The following is a 24636-nucleotide window of genomic DNA, read 5'->3' as shown; positions in this document are numbered from 1 at the left end:
AACAGAAAATTTCCTTGTCTTTCAAGCAGCTGCCATAAAGGTAGATTCCTTTAGATGTTCTTACTTTTCCCTTAATTCATTTTAAAACCTAAAACCCGTGTCCATTTTCTGCCCTGTTCTTATGACATACTGTATATTGCATGCAATAAAAATCCAGTCTTTGCTGAATAGCAGTCATTTACCATTGGACTTGTAACGCATTTTCAATGCACCTGCATAAGGGTCAGCATTAAGTCTGAACATCCACCTCTGACCTCAGACAACTCCATTTATTCACATTAATAGTGAATTAATTTTGTCTTTTTTGGTAAGAAAATAAATACTACCTTTCCTATTTTTTTATTTTTTTTTATAAATAACACATAGTCCAATAACAATGATAGATTGACCTAAATTAACACTTCTTTTTATCTGTTTCTGTAATGTAGGGGGAAGATTTTTCTATACATTGTGTGAAAGCTGCATTTACAGTCAGCATGACAGAAAGTGCTGTTTCAGCCTATTAAATTACAAGATGGCAATCGTCTTCAAGATTATTAAATACCTAATTTCTAAGTTTCATCAGAAATGGCAATTATTAAAAAAATGTGAAAGATGATAGAATGTATTAGCCACTAAAATAGATAAAAAACAGAACAGCTTTTCTTCACCTTTACATTTAGCCTCTCCTTTCAAAGTTTCTTTTTTATATGACCTGTATTTATACTAAGTCACCAAAATAGCTCACCTATACATGAGGGTAAATGAATTAATAGACCAAACAAGAATAATAGTCTTGGGAATACAGACACTTGGCTTTGTTTATCTCCTGTTGATGTAAACCTCTAAATTATATATATATTTTTAACTCAAAATCTCCTGGGACTTAAATGTAATGACATAAAAGAAAAATAAATTCCCACCTTTCACTAATCTGAGCCAGGTTACAAAGGGGGTCTGCCTTTTACAGACATTGCAGTTTTGCAGGACAATAACAAAACGGGAAAATGTCTACTTAAAGAATCTATTGGTGGTATTACTAAAACAGATGCAGGTAGGGTTAGCCTATAAAACTGACTTCCAAGCATTTTCTTTTATCTTTTGATGCTCTTTGTCTGTATTTTCTTAGTTTCAGGGTGATATCTATTGGAAAAAGTCAGTGGACCAAGCTGCTTCCCAAGTTCCCTTTAAGTGGGTTAAATTGCTGTGGAGAAGAGTATCTCTTTCTGCCTCTATTTCTAAATATGCTCTTCGCCCCAAACAAGCTATCAGGAAAAGAGGTGGCAGAAATGGGTCTGGCTCTCCCTTTCAGTTAGTGGAATTATAATGATAGAAAACAGTGTATATGTAGGGAAATAAAAGAATATTTCTTATATCATATCAATTTTACAACTGATTTCCATCAGATGTGTTCATTGCTAAGACTTCATAATCCACAGCAGGTGAGTTTAGCATCATAAATAATTTGGAAAAGGGGATTTTGGCAGCTGATTTGTGATTCTTGAGATGAGTGTTTAGGTGAAAAGCTCATTAACTGAAATCTCCAAGAAAGCTGAGGTATGTGAGCTCGCATAACATTTCTCCTATAGAAAAAAGATCAATATTCTAAGACTGAAGATACGAATAAATGTATTTACAGACTGAAATGAACTTGAGGGATTTCTTTATTCATGCATTTTTTTCCTTCCACCACTTTAAAATTACTAATATTATGAGGTATATAAAGAACCATATTTTAGAAAATGCTCCAGATACAATAGAATGCACTAAATAAAATTGATGGTATCATGTAATTTAGTTAATTTAAGAGGTAATTAAGTTTATTTTCAACTGCTTTGTTTAAAATATTATTTGCAATGAATTTTATAATAGCTTCCAGTTATCAGATTTCATGTACCAATTCAGAAAAATAATAGGTTGCAGCTGGTCCCTATTTAAACCAAGGGAAAGTTTGCCTCTGAATTACTGCATTTCACTCAGTAATTTAATTCATGCTCTAGACTTACTTTATCTTGTATTCTCATGTTAGGATTTGGAATCTTTTGGAAACACATGAAAAAGAAACCTGCCTGTGGAACTGCATCTCCAATACAAAAATCTAATGAAGGATTGATTATGCTCTCTCCAAATATCTCGAGGGATTTGGCTGATTGCTCTGAGTTTGGAAATAGCTCCTGTCCTGAGAGCTTTAGGTCACCAGGAGTACGAGGGATGATGTATCTATTCATAACAGCAGCCTTCATTCTCACCATCTTCGGGAACCTGGCCATAATCGTTTCCATCTCATATTTCAAGCAGCTTCATTCTCCGACCAATTTCCTCATCCTATCCATGGCCGTCACAGATTTCCTGCTGGGCTTTGCTGTTATGCCCTACAGCATGGTGAGGTCTGTGGAGAACTGCTGGTACTTTGGGATGACATTCTGCAAAGTTCATTACAGTTTCGACCTGATGCTCTGCTTAGTTTCCATTTTCCATCTTTGTTCCATTGCTGTGGATCGGTTTTATGCAATCTGCCACCCTCTGCGTTACGCCAGCACCATGAGCGTCACTGCCACAAGGCACATCGTAGCCGTGTGCTGGTCACTGCCTGCTGCTTTTGCTTTTGCTGTGGTTTTCTCGGAAGCTTATGCTTCTGGAATTGAGGGCTATGAAATGTTGGTTAAATGCTCGAGCTTGTGCCCTATTGTGTTCAACAAACTGTGGGGGGCTGTTTTATTTACAGTTGGTTTATTTGCTCCTGCATGCATTATGATAGGGATTTATATTAAAATTTTTACAGTCTCCCAAAGGCACACGTGGGAGTTGAGCCAGGCACACAGGCAGACAAAAAGTGATAAGAAAAATGAGCTCTCTAAGAATAAAGATAGGAAAGCTGCCAAGACACTGAGTATAGTTATGCTAGGTTTCTTAATATGCTGGTTTCCTTGTTTTTTCGCAATCTTAATTGATCCATTTTTACATTTCTCTACTCCTTTACCTTTGTTTGATGTTCTAAACTGGCTTGGGTATTTAAATTCTTTCTGCAATCCATTAATATATGGCTTTTTCTATCCCTGGTTTCGGAAAACATTTAAATATATCTTAAAAGGCAAAATATTTAACCCGCATTTTCGTACTATAAAACTTTTATCTGAAGATCAGACACAGTAATAGATTCTACTAGTGACAGCAGCTCTAGAAATGAAGAAGAAACAGTGGATTACTGGATATTCATGGTTCAGTAAAAGCCTGCAATGTGCAATATGAATTTTATGAGTCAGTCCTGTAGAATTATCTCATCAAATATTTCTTTAATAAATCAGACTCATTTTCTATGATATTTATTTACTACTTGTGTGGTAAACCACTTTGATAGTGTTTCAGAAGTTTAAGTCTTTCTAGATTCCCTTAATGCATTGGGTTTTTTTTTAATTTCAAAAAGTATTTACATATAGTCCATAAGCTCAGTATTTCACCTAATCTTGTATGCATGCAACTAATCTTTCTTGAGGTTCACCATCAATATTCTCCCGAACTGAATACATCCCAGGCTAATATGGTGACAGTCTTTTGTGACTAGAGCATCAGCAAATGTACAGAGTCTGCTGTTATTACCAAGCAAATAGAATTGAGGTGTAATTTTGGCTTGAAGTTGGTCTTTTCTCCTGAAAACAAGAGAATCAGGTTTTTAGCCCTTATCCTCCATGTGCCTCATACTCAGGAGGAGTATTGGGGAATCAGAGTACTGCTCACACTCAGGTATGTGCTTGTCCTTTCTTTGTTTAGGCATTAGGCTCCAGATGTTATAAAATGTTCTTGCTGACAGCCCACCCCATATTCACTTCACCACACACTTTATCAGTGAACTGTAGCCTCTAATTGTGGTCCTTGCCATGCTGAGCTCCCTCAGATGTCAGTAAGAGTCACTGCCAGAGCCCACTCCAGTGACATGATTAAAGTGAGGTGGGCTGAGTTGTTATTGAACACGGCTACTGCAGTCTTTTTAGTGTGAATTGTGCCTCTGACTTACCTTTCCTGTACAGTGTATATTCTACCCTTACTAAAGTCTGACTACCAAAAAACTATCCACATGTTTATTCACTTCTTGGCTTATCGCATCTATATTAGTATGACGTACCAGTGATAGCTGCTCATTTTCTGTGCTGGAAACTTTTTAATGGATCTGTGATAACATGAACACATTCTGGTTTTGATCTGGAAAATCGCAATTTCACCCTCACCATGAAACACTTGAGACAGCAAGGAGATGGAAGGTCACAGACTTGTCTGGGGTGGTGTGTAAGGCTCTCACCTTTTGTAATAAGAAACATAAAACTCAAGGCCTTTAAGCTGATGCAAATGCTCTCTGTGCACAACTGCCACCAGCTGAACAGCCAGAGCAGGGAACAGAGCCGGGCTGGATGCAATAAGGACTTTAGGCACCTAGAAGTTGGATAATACATCACCCCACATCATTGCTCAATACATGTCCAGGGAGACCCCTGGATTAAACATGGGGGCAGCAGGAGGGGTGCTCAGGGAGAGCAAGAAAACTGAGCAGCAGGTTGCTTGCGACCAATGGCCCAACTCTGGAGAGCTGCATCTTTTTAAGAAAGCCTAGCTCTGACTTTCAGAACCTGTGCTGTTGCCTCAGGTTGGTCTAGACTCTGATCTAGACAGACAGCTCTCCGGAAGCTCTGGTGATGCAGAGCAACCTTTGCAGACATTTCACATGAGACCTTACTGGCCAGGGCACCATCTGGGATGCTATCAGGAACTTTTTGCTTCTCCTTTAGGAGCTGAGCCACGTGAAATAGTGTTTGGGGGCAATATGGAGAGCCTGTGGTGTGCCGGTGCTGGCAGGGAGTGGGGAGCTCCATTCCAGGTGATGGGGGACGTGGCAGAGACAGATTTGCAGCCAGCTGTGCTAGGTCATGTCTGTATGCAGCTCAATGTGGCTCCTTCAGAGAAACTTGCGTGCCATCAGATCTGCCTTTGTGTTAAAACTAGTCCATGAGGGGGTTTTATTGAAAGCTAACAAATGCTAAATGTCCCTGACATCCTTCCAGCAGTGAAACCATGAGTCAGATGATGGGCCACAAAAGATTAGATATAACACTGGACTTGGAGGCAGCTACAGATCCTTTTTTAGTGTGTTCACAATGTTTGCTGCCAGCAGTGTTTGACACTGTATTCAACTATTCTGCAGAGTGAGTTTTAATCCCTCTGTTAGTTACACAAGCATGTGTTAAATTAATGTTAGGTGTTTAATTAAGCTTCTAAGTCCACATTTAGGCATTTCTGAAATTTCTTCTACATATTAAATATCTAGCTGGTGACACATGATGGAACTAGAGACATTTTAAGTAATGATTAAATTACTTCATTAATATATAGTATAAATCATTCAGTTAGCCCAATACATTACATCTCCTACAAAGACAACATTTCTTCCAGACTGCAAATCTTCAAGGAATAGTTTTGAGCTATCTGTGAGGCTTCAGTGTGTCATGTCCTTGTGTGTGTGTCCAGTGCGTGCCCTCGGATGTTAAAGGACTATCTACTTAGTCAGTCTTGCTACCCAGCTTGCAGCCTGAAGCTAGATCTTCTTCAGTAGTTCTTCTGACCAACGGGTCTTGCAGATGTGTCAGACGGTGGAATTTGGTTCCTGAAAACCTTTGTGGCATGCCATGCTGTTCCCCCTGCTGTTAAACTTGATGCAGCTGCTAAACTTGGTGCTGAACAAAGCACTGCTTTGCACAAAACCTAGGGCATCAGAGTGATGGGGATTGTTTTGTGGACCACACCTGCTGGTGCACAGGAGAACCTGAGTGTCTGTGGGTTTTGCTATAACATATTCATCACATTCAGTTCAATGGGGTACACCATTTACATTCAGATGCAAGCACTGCAGATCTCTTCATTTCTTTCTCTCCTTCAATATCACTGTAAGTTGTTTTGTTTTATTTTTTCCGAAACACACGCTCACCCACTAATCTATTTTTCCGAACTACACAGTGAACATTCAGCATGAATTCTGGTCTATATCAAATCCACTGTGTTCTTCTCCTCAGGGCAGCAGCCAAAAGGTTTGGATTTCTTGTATCTTTTTTACTGTGAATTATTCCAGCAAGAGCTAATGTTGTCCTCGGAGGATATATTTCCAATCATGGATTCAGGATGGAGTTCAAGCTCCTACATCCAGATGGGCACCTCAGTCTGAGAGCACCCTCATGGTCCTCTTCCTCTCTGGTACATCCCAGTGTGAACATGCAGGACAGCAAGACACGCTTAAGAGCATCCCAGCCAGGTAACCCACACTCAGCCTCCCTCTTGCAATGCCTTGAACAGCAACATTCAGAGCCATCTTCAAAGCCAGTGATTTTTATTCAAACGATTGCTATATTTTCATTCTTTAATGGTTTGCAACTCAGCAACTCGCGTAGTTAAGTTAACTCACATAATAAAGTTCACTATTATATTTTTTTCATCTTTTCTGTCACAGCCCAAACTGTGAGAAAGGATTTCCTACCCCCTTGTGGAGCCCACAGGAAAAAGCAACTTTAAAGAAAAAAGTCAACATCTATTATTAAGACAGGTATAAAAAAAAAGTTAAACTTTTGGGTTGCAAAAACACCAGCTGAAAACTTTTTGAGAAATAGATTGATTTATTTTTGCAAGCTCTGTGCTGATTTTTATTTTATATTTTAATATTGCAGAGCACTTAAATATGAAGCCACTGATATAGCTGTGGTTCTGAAGGCAGGAGTCTTCTGGAGGTGAAGAAAGTGAGCAATAACTTAAAACATCCAAATGTCAATTCTCTGGAGACACTGCAGTAGCATTTCTAAAATAAACTCTTCAAGGTTTAAATTAGAGATTTTAGTTTACAGGCATTAATTTTTCTATTTAAAATGAAAATATACCAAAGAAGTCAGATAAGTTCAGGTAAATTAATGCTCAATAGCCAGTGTTCAATTTTCAGCTATAATGGGGTTTTTTTGACAAAAAAACCCCACAACAGTTTAATCAGCTTTAGTGAAAATTAAGCAAATGAAAGTAACCATTGCAAGAAACTCATGACAAAAGGGCATATACAACTGTAACTATATTAAAATAATGTATTTATTCTTCCTTTTACATAACCAAATTATCTTCCGATTGGATCAGTTGCATGTCAGTCTTCCTGGCTGCAGCAGCAACAGAGCATCGATGAAGCATTACAGAGAAAACCGACATAGAAAAGGATGTGCAGTTTCTCAAGAGACAGCCAGGAGTATTTTTCGCTATATATAGGCCAAGAATATTCCAGTTTTCTTGTAAGAAAGGAGGAGTGTTTTCAGTGGTATTTTTAATCACACATTTCCACCAAAATGGAAGATGGAGAAAATCCAAAGCGGCGTCGGATTTTAATAAGAGAAAGGATATTTAAACACACGTAAAAAACCCAATCTGGTCGTGCTCGGGTGTAGACGGGAGCGAGATGTAGAGGCAGGGGAAGGGAGCCCTCTGAGGCAGGAGGGGAGAGGAGAACAGGCAAATATTTGTGTGACACTGATGGGGAGCAGCCTTCTCGTGCTCCGTGCCTGCCAGCAGAGGCTGTAGCTGCAGCAGGTCGCTGGCGAGGCCAGGCGGGACGGGGGCAGCTGGCCAGTGCCACCAGCCCACATCAGCGTTTTCATACCGGGCAGCTAGGGACATCTGAGCTCCAATCTGAGCTTGGGATCTTGCCCTCAGACACTTCAATTTCAGAGCCCGGAGTACGCTGACATTGCAGGTGGAGCTGACACCAGTGGAGCTAAGGGCCGGATTTTGTCCCCTCATCCTTCAGCTCAGATGCCAAGTGACAGCCACAGCAGTTGCGACTGTCACATTTGTCTCTAGACCTGATCTAACACTGGTTTAAAGATACATGGTGGTATAAAGATACTTCTGCGGATATAAAGATATGTTTTAAATAAATCAGGAGAGGCAAAATTTGACCCAAAGAAGGGAATATGTGCTCAAGAACGTCTTTTTCACAGAAGACCTTTCCCCTACAGATCTCGTTCTGCAATGTTTAAGCAAATTTGTTTTATGTGTTTTTTTTTCCCCAGGACTGGCTGCAGTCCGATACTTTGGTGAATACTTCATGCTGCCAAATCATGACTTCATCCAGCCTCTGGAGCTCATGGCTGGTGTATTATTGCTTTGACTTTGTTAAGATTATAGGGCCTAGGAAGGCAAGGCATGGGCTTTGCCCCTGTGCTACGCACATGCACACAGGTGGAACCGTCCTGTCCAAAACAGGGCGGGGGGGAAATACATCTGTAACTGCTTCCATCCATCATCTCCAGCAATCTGCTCTCCCACCAAGTTTCTGGCCTGCTCCATGGTGAATACTGACTTTTCCTCAGTGCCATGTTCTATCCCACAGCACAGCCAGCTCCATCGAATTGTGCTGGTACCTTGGGGCTCTCTCCTGCAAACTCTACGCACCTTGTGACGCGGTTGGGGTAGCACCTCTCCTTTTTGTCTGATTTCTTTCTCTTGACTGTAATTAGACCATCTTTAACCCACTGCATTACATCACCAAAGTGACCATCCCTATGATAGAAGTAATTTTCTTAGATAGCTAGTCAATTTTATTCTTGTTCGCCTTTAGCATGGTTTTCTCAGGGTTAAATACTGACCTTATTGGAGAATATATGGCACCTATTGCCTGCAGCAGTTTCCGTGTTTCCCTTATACTTAACAAATGCTGAGGAGTGCTGGCTTTCTCCTTTTCTTCCTCTGTTCCAGGCGCAGTGATGGCAGAGATAAAAGTCCTCATATTTTCTGTAGCAAGAAAACATTCCAGATAAATTACTAAAATTCTCTGTGTGTTACAATGAGATGCAAGAATCAGAATTCCTTGAAAAACCAGAACAATGTAACAGAAACACCATGTGTGATTATGGAAATCTCGGGGGGGGATGGTTGGTTGGTTGGTTTTGTTGTTGTCTGCCGTTCTCACGACAGTTGATCTTTTTATTAACTTTTCAGCACCTAAGGACTTGTGCAATGCCACCTTCTGGCTGGATTACTTCAGCTCTGCGTGCAGCCCTAGCATTTAGGGTTTGGGTTACCCTTTGCTTCAAAAACCTTTGAAAATGGTCATTGCAGGTGCAATATTCAGACCCTTCTATTTTCAATGTACTCTACTGCCTTCCTGTAAAAACTTGGTTAACTAGTCACACTCCTTATAAATGAATTAGCAACTCCCGGCATTACTTTCAGAAAACTTGCAAATATTTATGTGTTCTTTCATCTTTACAGTATTTGCGTATACTGCCAAATATAATAATAGGTATCCTACGGCTGTGCTTACACTCAGCAAGATAATACAATATCCTAGGAAATGTTGTGGCTGGATGCTAGGAAATGACCCAACACAGTGACAGCCTATACAGGATACGTTATCCAGACTCCCTGCCATGTGCACAGAGACACAAGCTACGTGGCCACGACACTGATGAGCCATCGTGTCCAAGGGCCAGAGTGATTCTCAAGTTTAAGCTGCATGAGGTAATTATTTAGATATTACTGTCTGAAAATTAGCACCCCAGTCAAGTCATCCTGATCTATTAACCAAACCTTCCAAATTAACAAGGGGAACAGAATGGAGTCAAAAAGCTTTTTCCAGCTGAAAACACTCCATTGCCTTTACCTACTCACAGGACTCCAGAGACAGTAAATTTTTCATTCTCTAACTGAAAAATATTTTAAATGTGGGTTGATTTAGGGTATGATGGTCCAGCTTCTGAACAACTGCCTCTCTCTCCATGTGCTGCCCCACACTGCTTATGAAAATAAGTTATCATCAAAATAGTTATCTATGAAGGTGGGTACATTCCCTCAGAGGAATTAAAGGTTAGATTTTTTAAAAGGGTGTAAATGAAATATAAATTTTAAAAAAACCAACATATTTGTCAAAATTTTCATGGCCAAAGCTTCAATTCTGCCTTCCCAGTGGTTACAGCACTGTGCCCCTTCCCCACAGTCAGGACACCAAAGTGACGGTCGGGTGCTGCCACAGCTGCTCTGTTGTGTGAGTACAAAAGGAACGTGCTCCTCTTTGAGGAAGCAGGACATTCCAGTGCATCTGGCTTTTCTAACATCATTATAGGCAGAAACGTGATGTTTATTCCTCGTTGGGACAGTTTAGCAGCAATCAGTATCATCTCATTCAGTCAAGTCAAACAGGAAGAAAATGTGTTTCTACAGGGTTTGAAAGTGATGTTTGATGCCCATGGAGCAGCCCTGGACCAGAACATCCCCTCTAGTCTTGCAGGCCCCACACCAGCCAAGCAAGGAAGAAATTGTGTGCAATTATATTGACCATTTCTGCTTCCTTTGGTGGAAATTGCAGGAAATGAGTGGTATCTGCCACTCCGGTCTGGAATCAGCGGTCTGGCTGCAGGTCAGTGCTGGGCAAGTACCTTGAACCAGAAGAAGACAGGTGATGGGGAGGTCTGCTTTAACCTACTGTGTGCTCTCCTGATCCTTGTGCCACCCAGGGCGGCAGGAGCTGCCCCTGACCAGGAGAGTTTGGCCACCTCTGCCTGCTTTGTGCCACTAAAAAAATATATAAAAAAGCAGCTTTGCATGGGACTCATGCAGACGCTTGAAGGCCAGTTGATGCTTTTCACAGGTGGACTACTGGTGGCTTGTATTTCAGTATTAACTCTTTATTCATTTTCTTCTGCCAGTGCTGTGCAGTACAACACCTTACTTCTCTCTCTCCTTTCCCTTTTTAACAGCTTAAAAATCTTAAGTTTCTAATTTTGCTTCTGAAATGTGTACTAACAGACCCTATTAACATATTGCTTGTTTTGGTTAGGTTATTCCCAGTGGCCATGTGGTTTGCTTGCTGCAAACAACAGCAAAGGGAATCGGGAGCTCTGGGGAAGGGCTGTAACAGTTGTACCTGCAGCCCTCTTTTGCAGTCTTGGGATTACATTTAACACCTGTTATTAATGAATTCTTCTGCGGAGAACTCTTGAACCAGAGTATGTCACGTTCGACTTTCTGCTGTGTGTAATTTGACTTTTACTGTCATATCTTCTGCACTTCCTCTGCCGTGTCACTTAATATTGAGTTCATGAAAAACGGCACTTTAGGGTCACATTCAGAAAAAAGTTTGGACAGAAAAAATGATGAGAGCGAAAGTTTTGAAGATGATGAAGTATTGGAATTTTTCACTTGATTATGATATTTTTAATTTCAAATTTAACATAAATGGAAAAGAAAGAGTGACAATAAAAGGATAACAAGATTAATAAACTGAAAGAAAAACATTTTAGTTTGGGTTAAGACAATCCTAGACTAAAACAAATATGTGAGTATTTAATTTCAAAGAAAGCAGATACAATATTTCATTTCATTAATTCATTTTGTTTCTTAACTTCCTGAACTAAAATACCCATTTTTCATTCATTCTCTAATCCAAAATCTCCTTGGTTTTAATTCTTTAGTTCACTAATTTTGACAAAGATGCTACAGATGGGGACAATGCCAGTGAGTTCTTCTCTCTCCCCCTTCACTTCCACTTTTAACATGGTTTAAGCTGCCACAGTTAACTTACAAAGGTCCTGCTTCTAAAACTGCTCATATAGGTGTGTCCTATATGAGCATTTGTATGGGCAGAACACAGATCAGTGTAACCAAGAGCAGGAAAATGTAAAAGCAAAAGTTACATAAAACCAGGATGCAGCAGGTAGAACAATTTCATGTGAGTGCCGTGGACAAAAATTTTCCATCATTACAAAACTGAAGGACAAATGCTGCTATTTGTGTAAGAAAAATGAAGAAAAAATACATACCGCACCCGGTGGAGACCCCAGTCTGCACGGAGGTGGGGTGCCCTACACCGCGTGAGTATTTACTCTACAAACATTTCTGCCACTCTGCAGTAATGATAAAATACCATACGGGATACGCTGTCTTCTTCAGAGATGATCACTGCTCACTACTACGAGGGAGAGCAAAAGGCTGCATTATAGGCTGTACAGCTGTAGTACACGTGACGGAAGATTTGGGTTTTAGGTTCGCTAGCTTAATGTAGGTCACCTTAGTAAGCCCACGGCTTTCTCCTACTATTATATTCTATTTAGGGATCCCGCAATGACTATTTTGGAAGCTGTGAGGAAAAATTTCATTGCAAAGGGGCATTGATGGTGACCCTCTTAGAAAGTCCATAATCCTTTGAAACTGTTTTGTTCTATTTTAAGGAACTCAGACTCCAAGGTTTCTTAGAGGAATTTAGATCTTAGAGGTATGCGCAGCAGTTTCAGCAGAAAAAACAGTATTGGCTATGCATGTCTTCACTGCAGGGGATCAAATCATAGCAGATAATATGCTTTTCCTTCTATATTTTTTGTGTTTTCCTGCTGAATACTAGGTCGCATAGTACATTCAACAAAAATTCAGTTTGAGATTATATCCAGGAATTTTGGCTGAAGAAGGAAGGGTAAAGACAAGGAATATCTTGAGAATTGGCATTTTTCATGTTATGATAGCATTCTTACTTTTGAAGTTGAAACACTTTGTTCCAAAGTATAAAGATCTACATTGTCACTATTTGAGCCTTCTCTTAATTGTGAACTGGTCTCTCTTCCCATGACCAGATGAGGAAAGGGGGAAAAAATGCAAAGTGATTCCAACAAGTAATGTGTACAGGAAAGGCAAGCTGAGATTGTTTGGTTACATGCTGTTCCCTTGAAGGGTGGTGATAATCACTTCAGAAGCATCACGATAGCAAGCTAGCTAGACACAGTATTTTGACAAGGACATGATTTTACTTGGAATTTGAATGACACAGTACTTGGATGACAATGATACTTTATTGCATATAAAGTATAGGAAGAATGTAAACAAACGAAAATGTCAGAGCACCGAGGACAAAACCCCTGATGTTACTATCAAGAGATATCCAAAAGCCTCTGACAATCTTAATATAAATGATCACTTATTAGTATGTGGCAACAGGAAAAGAAGAAACAAATCTCTTCTAAGTTTTACAGTAAGTCTCCAGCTAAGCATGTTTCAGAGAACTATGCCCAATTTATACCTTGTTGCACCAGGATTTTTAATAGTGTGAAAATTTCACCTTAAATTGTTGTTGAAGCAAAACTGAAAAAATAAAACTATCTTGCTCTTGTAGGAGTTTTTAAACCCATATAGTAATAGCTGCTATTTGTGTCCTGACATAAAACAGAATGGTATGGAAACTGATGCTGACTGTAGCTCTTTCTCATATTAAAAATTCAGTCTAAAAAATTGCCTCAGCCTTATTCTAACAGTCTCTCTGCTGGGCGTCAGCAGCCTCTGGCACGCAGTGCCTCAAAAACATCACGAGGGAGGGGAGGGGAGCTGGGCAGCAGGCAACTTCTTAACTGAAAAAACTGAAAGCAGGGAAGACAAAGGACAGTAGTCATATTGGAGAGCTTGTAAAAAACTAATTGCAGAGCAGGGGAGAAGAAGACAAGCTCTGAGAGACGTACCATCAGGTCCCTTAAGAAGCTGGTATGAGCTTGCCCCGACGGAGTGGGAGACAGGAGTGGAGGATCTGTGAACCGGGAAAATGTTCACTGAGAACTGAGAAGCTTGTTTTAAAAACGTGTATCACCTTCCTGAGTGCTATTTGTCTCTGTAATGTCCATGTTAAAACAGACTGTTCCACTGCATCAAAGAAATATCACAAAATCATCCAGGAATGAAGGCTGCTGTACCCACCTCTTCTGCCAGCATATACCGTGGGCTAGAAATGGGGACCGCTATGGGGGAAGCAAGGAAGATCCAGAGGTACCTGATGTAACTCATGGAGTGAAAGATTTGGTTTTGGGGAGACTGAGGCTCAGGACCAGGCAAGGAAGGCCTCCATGGGATGGAGGCCCATCCTGATATCCCAGGATGAGCTGGTATTAGCCGCATCTTCTTGCAAAGAAAGAAAATTCACAGTAAACTCTGACACAAATCTTCAGAGATTCAACAGCAGCTGAGCACGTGTGCATTTAAACAACTTCTTAGAAAATGGCAATTTTTGCCAAATACACAACAGTGTCTCTATGCCCCTAAGGTATATTAGTCACCTATAGGGACTTTCTCTCCATCTGGTTTATAACACATCTCACACTTTCCACTCAGGCAGTAGACGTGTACTTAGGAAAGGATTTCAGTGCACTGCAGTACAGCTTCCATTCTAAGAAAAGAGATATTTTACCGTAAGTATTCCTAATTTAAAAGTTTATGGAAATGCAATTAAGAGAGATTTGCTATTATGTTTTGTTGCTGCTGGGAAGGATGGGAAAGGTGGGAATAATTTCCATCTATTATACCAGTCATTTCAAGAATAAAAATACATATAGAAAAATGTCATGTATTTAACTGTAGTTGTCTTACTGTTAAAAATCATACCATTCAGCTATCGGATTTAAAAAGACTACTGGAATGATCCATTATAATCCATTAATATTGTATATTACTTACAGTTCAAATTAAAAATTAAATAACTTAAAACTTAGATAGCAATTTCATAAGTAAAAAGCAGGGGCAATCTTTAGGACATATTACAATATTTCTGTTTGCCTTGCTGAATATTTATGTCATCAACACAATGGATATCCACATACATCCCCATAGCCAGAACACTATAAAATGAGCAATTTGCCCTGAGGGGTTTTCCTTTGCAATCATGTACTGCTTGTTTTAGAATAATCACAGCTTCGACTTAATAAAAAGAATAATAACTAAATTGGAACTTCATTTCCAGGGAAATTCAGAAATAATGTGCCACTATACTAGAGTCAGCTTTCAAATCTCTTAAGGAGCTTTGGCTTGCAATGCCCGTTACTCAACACTGGTTCTCCTTCTAAGCAGACCTTCTCTTTATTGACTGCTTGCCCACACACCTTTGGATTTGCTGCATTTCCTGCACTACTCGTGGTATTGGCTGAAAGAAAACCAAAATACAGTATAAAAAATGATGCCAAAAAAATGGAACAGATGGATCTCAAGCTGCTTTACTTCAATAGAGATATAAAACCAGTAAATTAGGCTCATTTTTGCACCTGAAATATGGAAACTCTCCGATGGCTTTAATAGAAGTATTTGATTAAAAGATGTCTCTCCTTCTAACCTGTCTTTTTGTTACTTTTTTTCAGGTTAGTCATTTGGCACCACTGCTGGAAGGTGAATCCTTTTCCGGGCTTGTGGCAGAGCCGGGGGAGGCAGTGGGACCTGGGCAGGCTGGCATGAGCTCAGGCCTGGGCCCTGGTGCTGAGGAGGGGATGCTCGTCACCTTGTGCTACGAGGCGAACGGCTCCTGCTACAGGACCGTACACCCCTTTGGGGTCCAGCTGGCCAGTTATCTGGCCTGTGCCTTGGGCACGCTGATCACGGTGCTGGGGAACCTGCTTGTCATCATTGTCATTTCCCATTTCAAAGCCCTGCACACCCCCACCAACCTCCTGCTCCTCTCCCTCGCCCTTGCCGACCTCCTCCTGGGCCTGACCGTGCTGCCCTTCAGCACCGTCCGGTCTGTAGAGAGCTGCTGGTATTTTGGAGATGACTTCTGTAGGCTGCACACCTTTCTGGACACACTCTTTTGCTTAACCTCCATATTTCATCTGTGTTTCATTTCCATCGATCGGCATTGTGCCATCTGTGACCCTTTGCTCTACCCCACCAAGTTCACCATAAGAGTGGCCTGCATTTACATTGGCGTGGGGTGGGCAGTGCCTATGGCTTATACCAGTGTCTTCCTCTACATTAAAGCAATTGCAGAAGGACTGAGCCATTTTCTGCGAGATGTGCCCTGTGTTGGTAGCTGTCAGCTGCTGTTCAACAAGCTCTGGGGGTGGTTGAACTTCCCGGTATTCTTCTTCCCTTGCCTCATAATGATAGTTCTGTATGTAAAAATATTTACTGTGGCTAACAAGCAAGCCAGGCTGATAAACAACATGAATAGGAGTCTCGGGTCTCAGCTACCCGTAGGAGCATCTAAGAGGGAAAGGAAAGCAGCAAAGACTCTGGGGGTAGCTGTAGGAGTCTACCTCCTGTGCTGGTTGCCCTTCACTATTGACACCATGGTAGACAGTCTTCTGGATTTCATTACTCCCCCAGTTCTGTTTGACATGCTAATTTGGTTCGCTTACTTCAATTCTGCGTGCAATCCCTTGATCTATGTATTCTCCTACCGCTGGTTCAGGAAAGCTGTGAAACTAGTCTTAACTCATGGGATCTTTTGTTCCAGGACAACTACAGTAGACTTGTACCAGGAATGACAAGAGTCTTCACGTGCACTGTAGAAAATATTATAGGCTATATCATAGCATTTCTCATTAATATTCTTTACCACCCACCTAGCTAGTATTTCTCTTCTTATTTTCTATTTGCTTTTAACAGCTGGCTGGGGCAGATCCCAGGTTTAAATAGACACGCCGTTCTGTGACTCACCTTCTACAATATTTATCCCAGCACACAGGACTTATTAAAGTCTTGCATTTGTTATGTGATGCCGACATCATTTGTCTTATTTTTAGACAAAGCAAGTGGTGCTGATTTACGAAGTTTCATAGAGTGTATGTCAGTTTTTAAATACAAAAAGACATAAGGATACAACTACAGGTAAGATCAAATGTCTGCCTAAGCTGGTGACCAACAGCAGATGAGAGAGCAAGGTTATACCGATATTTTATACACTATTTTTCCAACCCACAAGGACATGCTCCTGAGCCAAAAGCTACATATGGGAGATAGATACATCCTGAATTCCCCAGTGTCCACTGAAACCCGTTGAATCTTTGCCTGTTTGATCCGTGTGTGCAAGGAGGCTGCTCCATACCTTCGAACATCCTTTTTACCTTGCTCCCTATCTTTTCTTTTCCTACTGCCTGAAGGGAGTTAGAAGAAGGCAGAAGAGGGAGGACAGGAACTGCATTGGGTAATCCAACTCCAGATACCAACAGGTGTTATGATGGTTTATGTTTTGTTCTTTTAATTTATTTTCCCTGACAATCCTAAGATTCCGCATGCTCTTTTGTTTGCTTGTTTCCAAAGAAATGCATAGATGTGCTTATAGACATAACATATGCCTACATACTTGGGCTGCGCAAAACAGGTCACCGTAGGTTCTCAGTTTTCTTCAGCTATGTATATGTGCTTTCATGAGGCCAATTTTAAAACTGTAGATGCTGGTAAATTGACATCTCTGTTCAGCAGCAAGCTGCATGGCAAAATTTTGTACTTTTCATAATGGAGTTATTTTCTACCTCAATGTTATGAACATTTTCTCAGAAAAAAAAAATGTGGTAAGCAGTTGTAACTCTTCTATTAAAAAAACCTAACAAGCAGCCAAATAACAACTCCAATAATTTTGTCTTCTTTTTCTATTAATGGTATGTAAAACTATTATTAGGTTTGAAGGTTGTTCAAATTTTTAGTTAGTTCTAAAACAAGTCATTCCGTCCTATAGTCAGCTGCATATTTTCTGAGTGACAAACTAAAAGAACAAACAGCTAAAGAAAGCATGTAACTAATAGTAAGAAACCAGAAGATACTGCATAGCCTACTGAAGAGAGTGGTCATTTTTTCACTAAATGCAGCAGGCAAATGAATTAAGCCCTACATGTATAAGAATAAAAAAAGGAAATGCACAGCAGATATCAGTGCAATACAGTGATTATTGTAGCAGCTGCATATTTTAATGTATGCAATAAACTAAATGGTAAAACTCTTTTCCCAGTTTTTTATCTTATTGTTACGGCTTTTTTGCATGGCAAGTAGAATTTCCTCCACTAGTGTAAATGAGCTACAGCTTTGGGATGTTGTAATCTGTTCTGACATCTGTTTATTTCAAATCCTTTTGGTTTTGAAGACCCCAGTCTTCAAAAGAATCTTCAAGAATCTTAAGACCCCAGTCAGAAAAAATATTAGTATTCAAAATAATTAAAGCTAAAGCATATGTCTGGAGGAAAGAGAAGAGAAAGAGGGCTTATGTGTTATTTTCTGGGACATCCTGAATAGAGAGTGACCACAAAATGTTGGTGTTTTTAAACTGAGACATTTATGAAGCCTTACTCCTAGAGTTGGAGTGTCATTCACTTCATTCGCGCAGTGTCTGATATTCCCTCAGCTTGCTATATTAATCTTCATTGTTTCTTAGGACAAAAGCCAAGGTTTCTTCTACTGTTCCTCTGTCTACCCATGCTGTAGCAGAAGGTAAAAACCTGACCCCTATTGCATACAGCTGTAGACTTTCTACAACAAGGGTACCAAACCCAGGGACCAGGCTACACAGTGAAGCGCAGAATTGGATTCTCAGAAAAATACAGGTGCCAAATTACCATAGAAATATATAGGAAAGCTGTGGTACATCTTGAAAATCAAGACTGTGGGATGAGTTTCGAGATTAAGGCTCTTAAATTTAATGTGTATGGGTAGGTGTTCATAATTATGGTAAATGTCTAAGCACTGATTATAGCTACAGCCAGAATGGCTCTTTAAGCTCAGGCTGTAGTCAGTGGATATTTAGGATGTGAATCATTTGCCTAGTGCTATCTAAGGTGCCATAGGGAACCTGAGATGTCTACATGGGGCTAGAATCCAGCACCAATGAAGCAGCAGCTGAGAGCCACATGGGACACCTCTGGGCATCTGAAATGGCACTAGATACCCATCTGTGGGGCATCGAGCTTAAGCAAGGCATATAATAGAAGTTTAGACATTTAGCTATATAGAAATCTGCAAGCCTCAAACTGAGTCCTGTCCTAGAGGCATCCTAACAACATCACTGACATCTTTTGCTCTGAACTCACTGCAGCCAAAGCAATAAAGGGAACTTCCGCTGAGTTTCTAGTTGGTTTTTTGAGATATTTTCTACCAGTCCTCAACAGAATACAGAGGGTATATGCCATGAATGCATCCAGTTAGCCACTGCTCTTTCGAGTCCCATTGCATAATCTGTCTTTACAGTTTTCTTTTCTTCTACGGAAGTGGATGAGCCTTACTCCCTCGATGGGTTACCATTGTCTATGCTGCCATATTAGGACTACGCCATAACATTGCGTGATTGTTGCTAGATCTCCTTTTTGGATAAACAGCAGGCTGGAACGATGGAGAGACGGAAAAGCAGAACCCAGTGTACTGACATGTACAGTGGTAGTGGCAGAGCAAACAAGTGAGAAGAAAAAGCTGCTAAAACCCTGGGAGCAGCCAGGATCACTCTCCTGATTTTTCTGATACCGCATTGCACAACTATCATTAAATGATGTTTTCCTCATCTTTATAACTCCCCCTCTGCCCCCTGGTCTTTGATGTCTGTTTGGTTTACCTAGCCAAATGCTGTTAGGATCCCCGTGCATGGTTTGTTTTTTTTTCCTTCTCCATGGTTTCAAAAAGCAATGAAGGTAATTACGAACTATAAATGAGGAGGAGGTGAAGGAGCTGTAAAATGATGAAGATCGATTGCTCAACAATGACCTCATTTTCCAAATGAAAATCTATTGGATTCTATCACAGCTAGTTGCTGACCCCAAAGTCCATAGATTTTCTAATTTTTAATATATTTCCTTCTGTAGATTTGTATTTCTCTATCTGAACAAAATATTGCCATTTAATTTTGTGCCCTTTATAATTCTTTGTCATTTCAAAATGGTCTGGGTGAAGTTAGAAAGATTATGTATTTGTAGGTACTACTTAATTAAAGACTGGGCTTTGAAATACTAATGTCAGCTTATTTCACTACTGAGGATGAAAGTATAATATGGTCTTTGGAAATTAAAAAGAAAAAAAAGGCAAAGAAAGATTTGAAAATAAGTTGCTAGTAAACTTTTTCTTTCTTTTTTTTTTTTTTTTTGGAAACATTATCAATATTGGGAACAGACTTTCTCTGTTTATTTAAAACATATGCTACCACATTAACTACTGCTGCTGGGAAGCAAGTACCAGACTAAATAACATGCAAATGGTCAATATAGTTTTTTTTTTTTTTAAAACAAATAGGTTGTACAGGCCATTCTGCAACATAATTACCCCATAAGCCTGTTCAGGCTGGAAACTGTCATTCATCATAATTTTGTCCAGCATCAAGTGTAATAGGAACCTAATCTCATTTCAGGTTCTGGAGTGGATATTTTAATTAAATTAGCAAATGGAGATGACGACGACAATAACAGGAACTGTTGCCAGTCGTGGAATGCATCAGTAACAACCACCTTTGCCATCAGTACCAAACACTTGCAGCATTGCTCTTCCTAGCTAAAGTTAGAGGCACACAAGTGAAATGCAATAGCAGAGAATAAAATTTGTCCATAAGGAGAATTACACACCACTTAGGCACCACTCACGCCATGGAAAGAGGATGCTCATCAGGCATACGAGGCTAGGGCTGGGTTGCTTCCCCTTCATTTCATAACGTATCGTGCAGCCCTGGGGAGCTGCACGGGAATGAGCGCCTCGTTCCTGCGTCACCGGCGGCACCGAAACTTGTGCCACCCACCCCTCTGGGCACATGTGCCTGCCGATTCGGTGCCAGGGCAGGGGCAGGAGGTGGGAGGCAGAAATAGAGTGTCAGGAAGGTGGGGCAGATTCGGATACCGGGCTAGGAGGAAGGCGTGCCCTTTCAAAATCACGCAACACTGGTTTTGGTTTAATTTCCAATTCTTTCAAACATCAGAAACCATACTGAGTATGGGTCCTCAAATAGTGCGTGTTTGAAGTGATATCCCTTTTAGCTCAGTTTTACGTACATCAACAGGAACATAATTGCCATGCGCTCTGATCTTCAGTCAGTGAATATCCAGAGCATTCTGCATGGTACGTGTGCCTATGAGTAGTGGGGTCTCAACATTTTCCCCTTTCTTTCCCCAGAGCCTTCCCCGTTTCATGTAATCAACTGAAATCTAATCACTCTCCCAAAGCAACAGGAAAGGTGAGCGAATCCATGATTCCGAACTCAATGCCCAGTAATACTGGTGTGGGAGCTCTAGAAAGAAGCCAATTAATAGAGTTTAGCAACAGAATTGTGTAACAGCAGTCTGTTGCAGCATCTCTGATGGCAACCCTCAGAGACAGCTTCTTTACAACTCCCGTCCATGCACCAGTGAAAACATTCTTATTTGCAAGCATAGGAAAGCATGCAGAGAATGAAGGAACCCTCCTTTTTTATCTAGAAGGGTGAAACTGAGCATATTTTCCCACTCAATAGCTTTTCTTCAGCACTTAAAAATCTTTTAAGGACATACTGTGCTTTTAGCATTATTTGATCAATAAATAGAACTTTCTCGCTGGTGTCTTAGATGTATTTTCATAATTAGTTTATATGATTACATTAAAGAGACTATTTAAATATTTTCATAATATGGACAACATTTTAATGAAAAATTTGGTTTATAATCCAGCTTGTCCTCCCAGGCCATAACATCTTTACTGCAGTCAGTTACTTTAACAAATAGTATCACAAACATCTTTAGTTATTGATCAATAAAAGGTGGGTGCTGATGACAAGCGAGCTAACAGCAGTTAAGTGCCAGCATTTTGTCCTAGCACCACTAGGAAAGTATTTGGACACCTCTTTTCCATAGCATGAGACTGAACATTGATCAGTGACGATCTGCGTATTCCCTCCAAGCTACAAAAAGAAGTACCCAAGCAGTGATCTGCAGAGGAAGTATTTTCAATGATAAAGGGTCACTTGTTTTAATTGGAAGCACATCCTTGAAATCAGATAGCAAAAGATGGATTGTTTTCTGGAAAAAAACTGACAGTGAGCTCAGCTGAGACTCTATAAAGCAAGAATGACTGGGCTTAATCAACAGAGTTTATATGACAAACACTTGGAGATAAAAATCAAGGTGAGACCTTAATTCAGAAGGGACATGCATTATACTCTCATTAGCGCACCATCTGATGAGGTCATCTTGGATCAGCTTCAGTATGTCAACAGCATAGGGGCAGGCACCTGTGCATGTAGCAGCACTAAAATCAGAATAGCCTAGCAAAACTAGAATGAAGAGGTATACAGCATTCCTGCAGCAAATAGGCATATCAGAATGCTTTTTCCTCAGTAACATCCTGCAGATGAAGCAGCGCAGCCCCAGGGCTCTGGGAAGCATCTGGTCCTGTAATTTTCCCTTTGAAGAACCAGGGAGGATGCAGAAGCACCCCAGCTGCTACGCAGGCAGCTTGAGGCTCACCTGCTGCTTCTTCTTGGGTAGCTGGCTCAGGAGGAGACCGGGTTCCCCCACATCTCTGTTCCGTCCATCGCTCCCCGGTGCCATGGCTCCGGCTGCCCTCGCAGCCACGCGTGGCCTCGCTCCTCCGACACACCCGGCCCAGTAAGGAGGCAGCCGGGTGAACACACCCCTCATTTTCCATTGATCCTGGCACCACCTGCCCCCTCCCTCAGATAAATACTGCAAATCTCTTCCTTTAAAGGCATCTTTAAATATATCTGTAATTTCCCACTCGGTTTCTTGTAAGTGTCCATTCCCATTTAGAGACTAAGTGACCAAAACTGAAGGCAGTACTTCAAAGCAGGCTATCAATGTACTAACATCGTATTTTTCACTGTAATATTATTTCCTTATTTTCCCCTTAATTCCTACAGCATCTTTTCTTTAAATTACACTCTCCCTCCATTTTTTTCCACCCGCTGAGGGCTACGCCCCCGGAGCGGCCGACGAGGGACCGGGGCAGCCCCGTTCCCCTTGGGAGCGCCCGGGGCCTGTCGGCCGGGAGCTGCCCGCCAACACGCCGGACAGCATGAGGACCTCAGGCCGCTCCCGGAACTCCAGGCGGCCCGGCCACCACTCCACCTGCTCCGCCCGCCGGGCGGGACACCGGCGCGGCCCCGCCTCCCCACGCCCCTGCCGTCACGGCGGCCCGGGCTGGGGTGGGGCCAGGCCGCGGCCTGCCCCCCTGTCCCCGCCCTGCTGCCGCCACTGCTGGCGGTGCCTGCCGCGCCCGGTGGGAGCAGGTTGGCCGGGGCCGGGTAGGGGCAGTGGGAGTTCTGCTGGGGCGGAGGGGGTGGTCGTGGTTCAGCTCGGAGGAAGGGGTGGTCCAGGGCGGTGTCCGGCCAGCCGGGAAGGCGCTGCTAGGCGGGGGGAGCCTGTCAGGGCAGTGGGAAGGGCCGCAGCGGGCCGCGGGCCCTCGCTGGGGTCGGGGCCGATCCCTCGGCGCGGCGTTGCCGCCTGACCTGGGGCGAGCAGAGTGGCTGTGGGCGGGAGCGGGGTGGCCGGGCCGTGGGGCGGGCGGGGCCGGGGCTGCCGGGGAGACGCGGTTTTGGAGTGTGGTCGGTTGTGTCGCCACCACTCCCTTTCCCCCACACCCCTACCCGTGACATCCCCCTGATATCATGGCTTTGGGCTTGACGCTGACCGTGATGCTCCAAGGAGAGACTCGGGGCCTACAGCTGGTGTTTTACAGCAGCTTACGTCGACTTGTAGGGTAGGATGGTCACCTTCGCCGTCGTGAAATGCTGTCCGTGCTATTCCAGATCCGAGGTGAGCAAAGCGTGTCAGCAGGAGAAAGGGAGGTTATAAAAACTGCCTATGTAAATAGCGAGCCTGGGCCTGGCAAGTCAGGCCCCTGGCCCGATGTTGTCACTGCTTTGCTGGTGAACCACTCGCCGCTGCACCAGAAGTGGGCACTTCTTGAGACTGTAGAAGGAAGTGGAAGGTTTCACTCTGCTTTGCATGAAATGCAAGGCACTGCATCTTAATGGAAGCTCAGTGATAAAATCCCAGGATATTTACTGCCAGAAGCGATGTGCTTGTGTGTTGTGACCCCCTCTCTGCAAAGACAGAGAGGCAAGCCAGCACAGCGAGCAGAGCCCTCCTGACTGATCATCCAGGCGTGTGCTTTGGTGGCAGTGCAGCACTTCTGCTTGGAGGCTGGGGTTTTGTGCAAGTGGTGTTAATAGAAAAGAAGGAAAAGAGGAGGGAAAAAAGTTAAAATGTGTTAAAATTAGAAGAAAGTGATGTGAAATGGTGGCATTGTTATAAACTGTATTTGTGTTCCCTTCATGAAGACCTCTCTTGTAGCCTTGTATCAGAATATTAAGTAACGCTCCTTGGTGGCTTACATTGAATTGAGACTATTGAGGGTGGGGAGGGGAAGAGACCATGAGCTATATGTAGTCATCAGCATCCTGGTAGCCGCAGAGAAACCCAGCATCCACTGCAATCAGATTTTGTGCAAAGATAACTTTTCCCTTGGTGTACTTGATCTGAGCATTTGGTTCAAAGTGCACAAGCTGCCATTATAGAGGTTTGAGTGAGAACATGTAGTGCACTAGATGTCCTGTGGTTCTGGTCCATCTTCATTTTCCCAGGAGACGTTGTTTGTCTACCAGCAGCACAAGAAACTTGGCACGTTGAAATGGTCGTCTCAGGTCCATTTTCACTTGTCCTGTTCCCTCCCCAATGGTTACAGTACTCAATGTTCATTTTCCTATTCCTGCTTCATCGTCAGGCTTCTAAATGCTTTGTGTACTCCTAGGAAACATAATTCCCTTACTTAAGGCGTTTCCCTGAGAACTAATATGTTCTTTTAGGCTTATGAAAGCTACGTGCTTCCTTCACCTAGTTCATTATAAATATTGGTGTGGATTAATTAGACAATGATAAGCATGTTCTTTTTTTAGCCATATATGCT

The 24636-nt window shown here is 41.9% G+C and overlaps 3 protein-coding genes across 5 annotated transcripts in view; all 3 read left to right on the top strand.

Annotated features, from left to right (window-relative positions):
• The first annotated feature begins 1890 nt into the window (after window positions 1-1890).
• On the top strand, window positions 1891-3132 carry TAAR2 (trace amine associated receptor 2). The gene has a single exon (XM_010304979.2). It carries the CDS (start codon window positions 2002-2004, stop codon window positions 3130-3132), a length of 1131 nt encoding a protein of 376 aa, XP_010303281.2. The 5' UTR covers window positions 1891-2001.
• A 12101-nt stretch (window positions 3133-15233) lies between these two features.
• LOC104637471 (trace amine-associated receptor 5) lies at window positions 15234-16265 on the top strand. Its single transcript, XM_010304977.2, has one exon. The coding sequence runs from the start codon at window positions 15234-15236 to the stop codon at window positions 16263-16265; it is 1032 nt and encodes a 343-aa protein (XP_010303279.2).
• Window positions 16266-22844: 6579 nt separating this feature from the next.
• The window catches only part of STX7 (syntaxin 7), a 35053-nt gene continuing 33261 nt past the window's right edge, over window positions 22845-24636 (top strand). The window contains exon 1 of one of the 3 annotated variants that reach the window (XM_075748112.1): window positions 22845-22957. The gene's annotated coding sequence lies outside the window, so the exon portion shown is untranslated. Of the gene's footprint in view, window positions 22973-23372; window positions 23484-24636 lie in introns of those variants that run through there. The other 2 variants (XM_075748110.1, XM_075748111.1) reach the window with 2 other exon arrangements.

Source organism: Balearica regulorum, chromosome 3, assembly GCF_011004875.1.
Source record: "Balearica regulorum gibbericeps isolate bBalReg1 chromosome 3, bBalReg1.pri, whole genome shotgun sequence".
NCBI classification, from domain to species: domain Eukaryota; kingdom Metazoa; phylum Chordata; class Aves; order Gruiformes; family Gruidae; genus Balearica; species Balearica regulorum.
Note: the sequence above shows the minus strand (reverse complement) of the source record. Positions and strands in the feature narration are given on the sequence as shown.

Excerpts from the sequence above, each read along its gene's own strand:
- TAAR2 (XM_010304979.2), top strand. The coding sequence starts at position 2,002 with ATGTTAGGATTTGGAATCTTTTGGAAACACATGAAAAAGAAACCTGCC.
- LOC104637471 (XM_010304977.2), top strand. The coding sequence starts at position 15,234 with ATGAGCTCAGGCCTGGGCCCTGGTGCTGAGGAGGGGATGCTCGTCACC.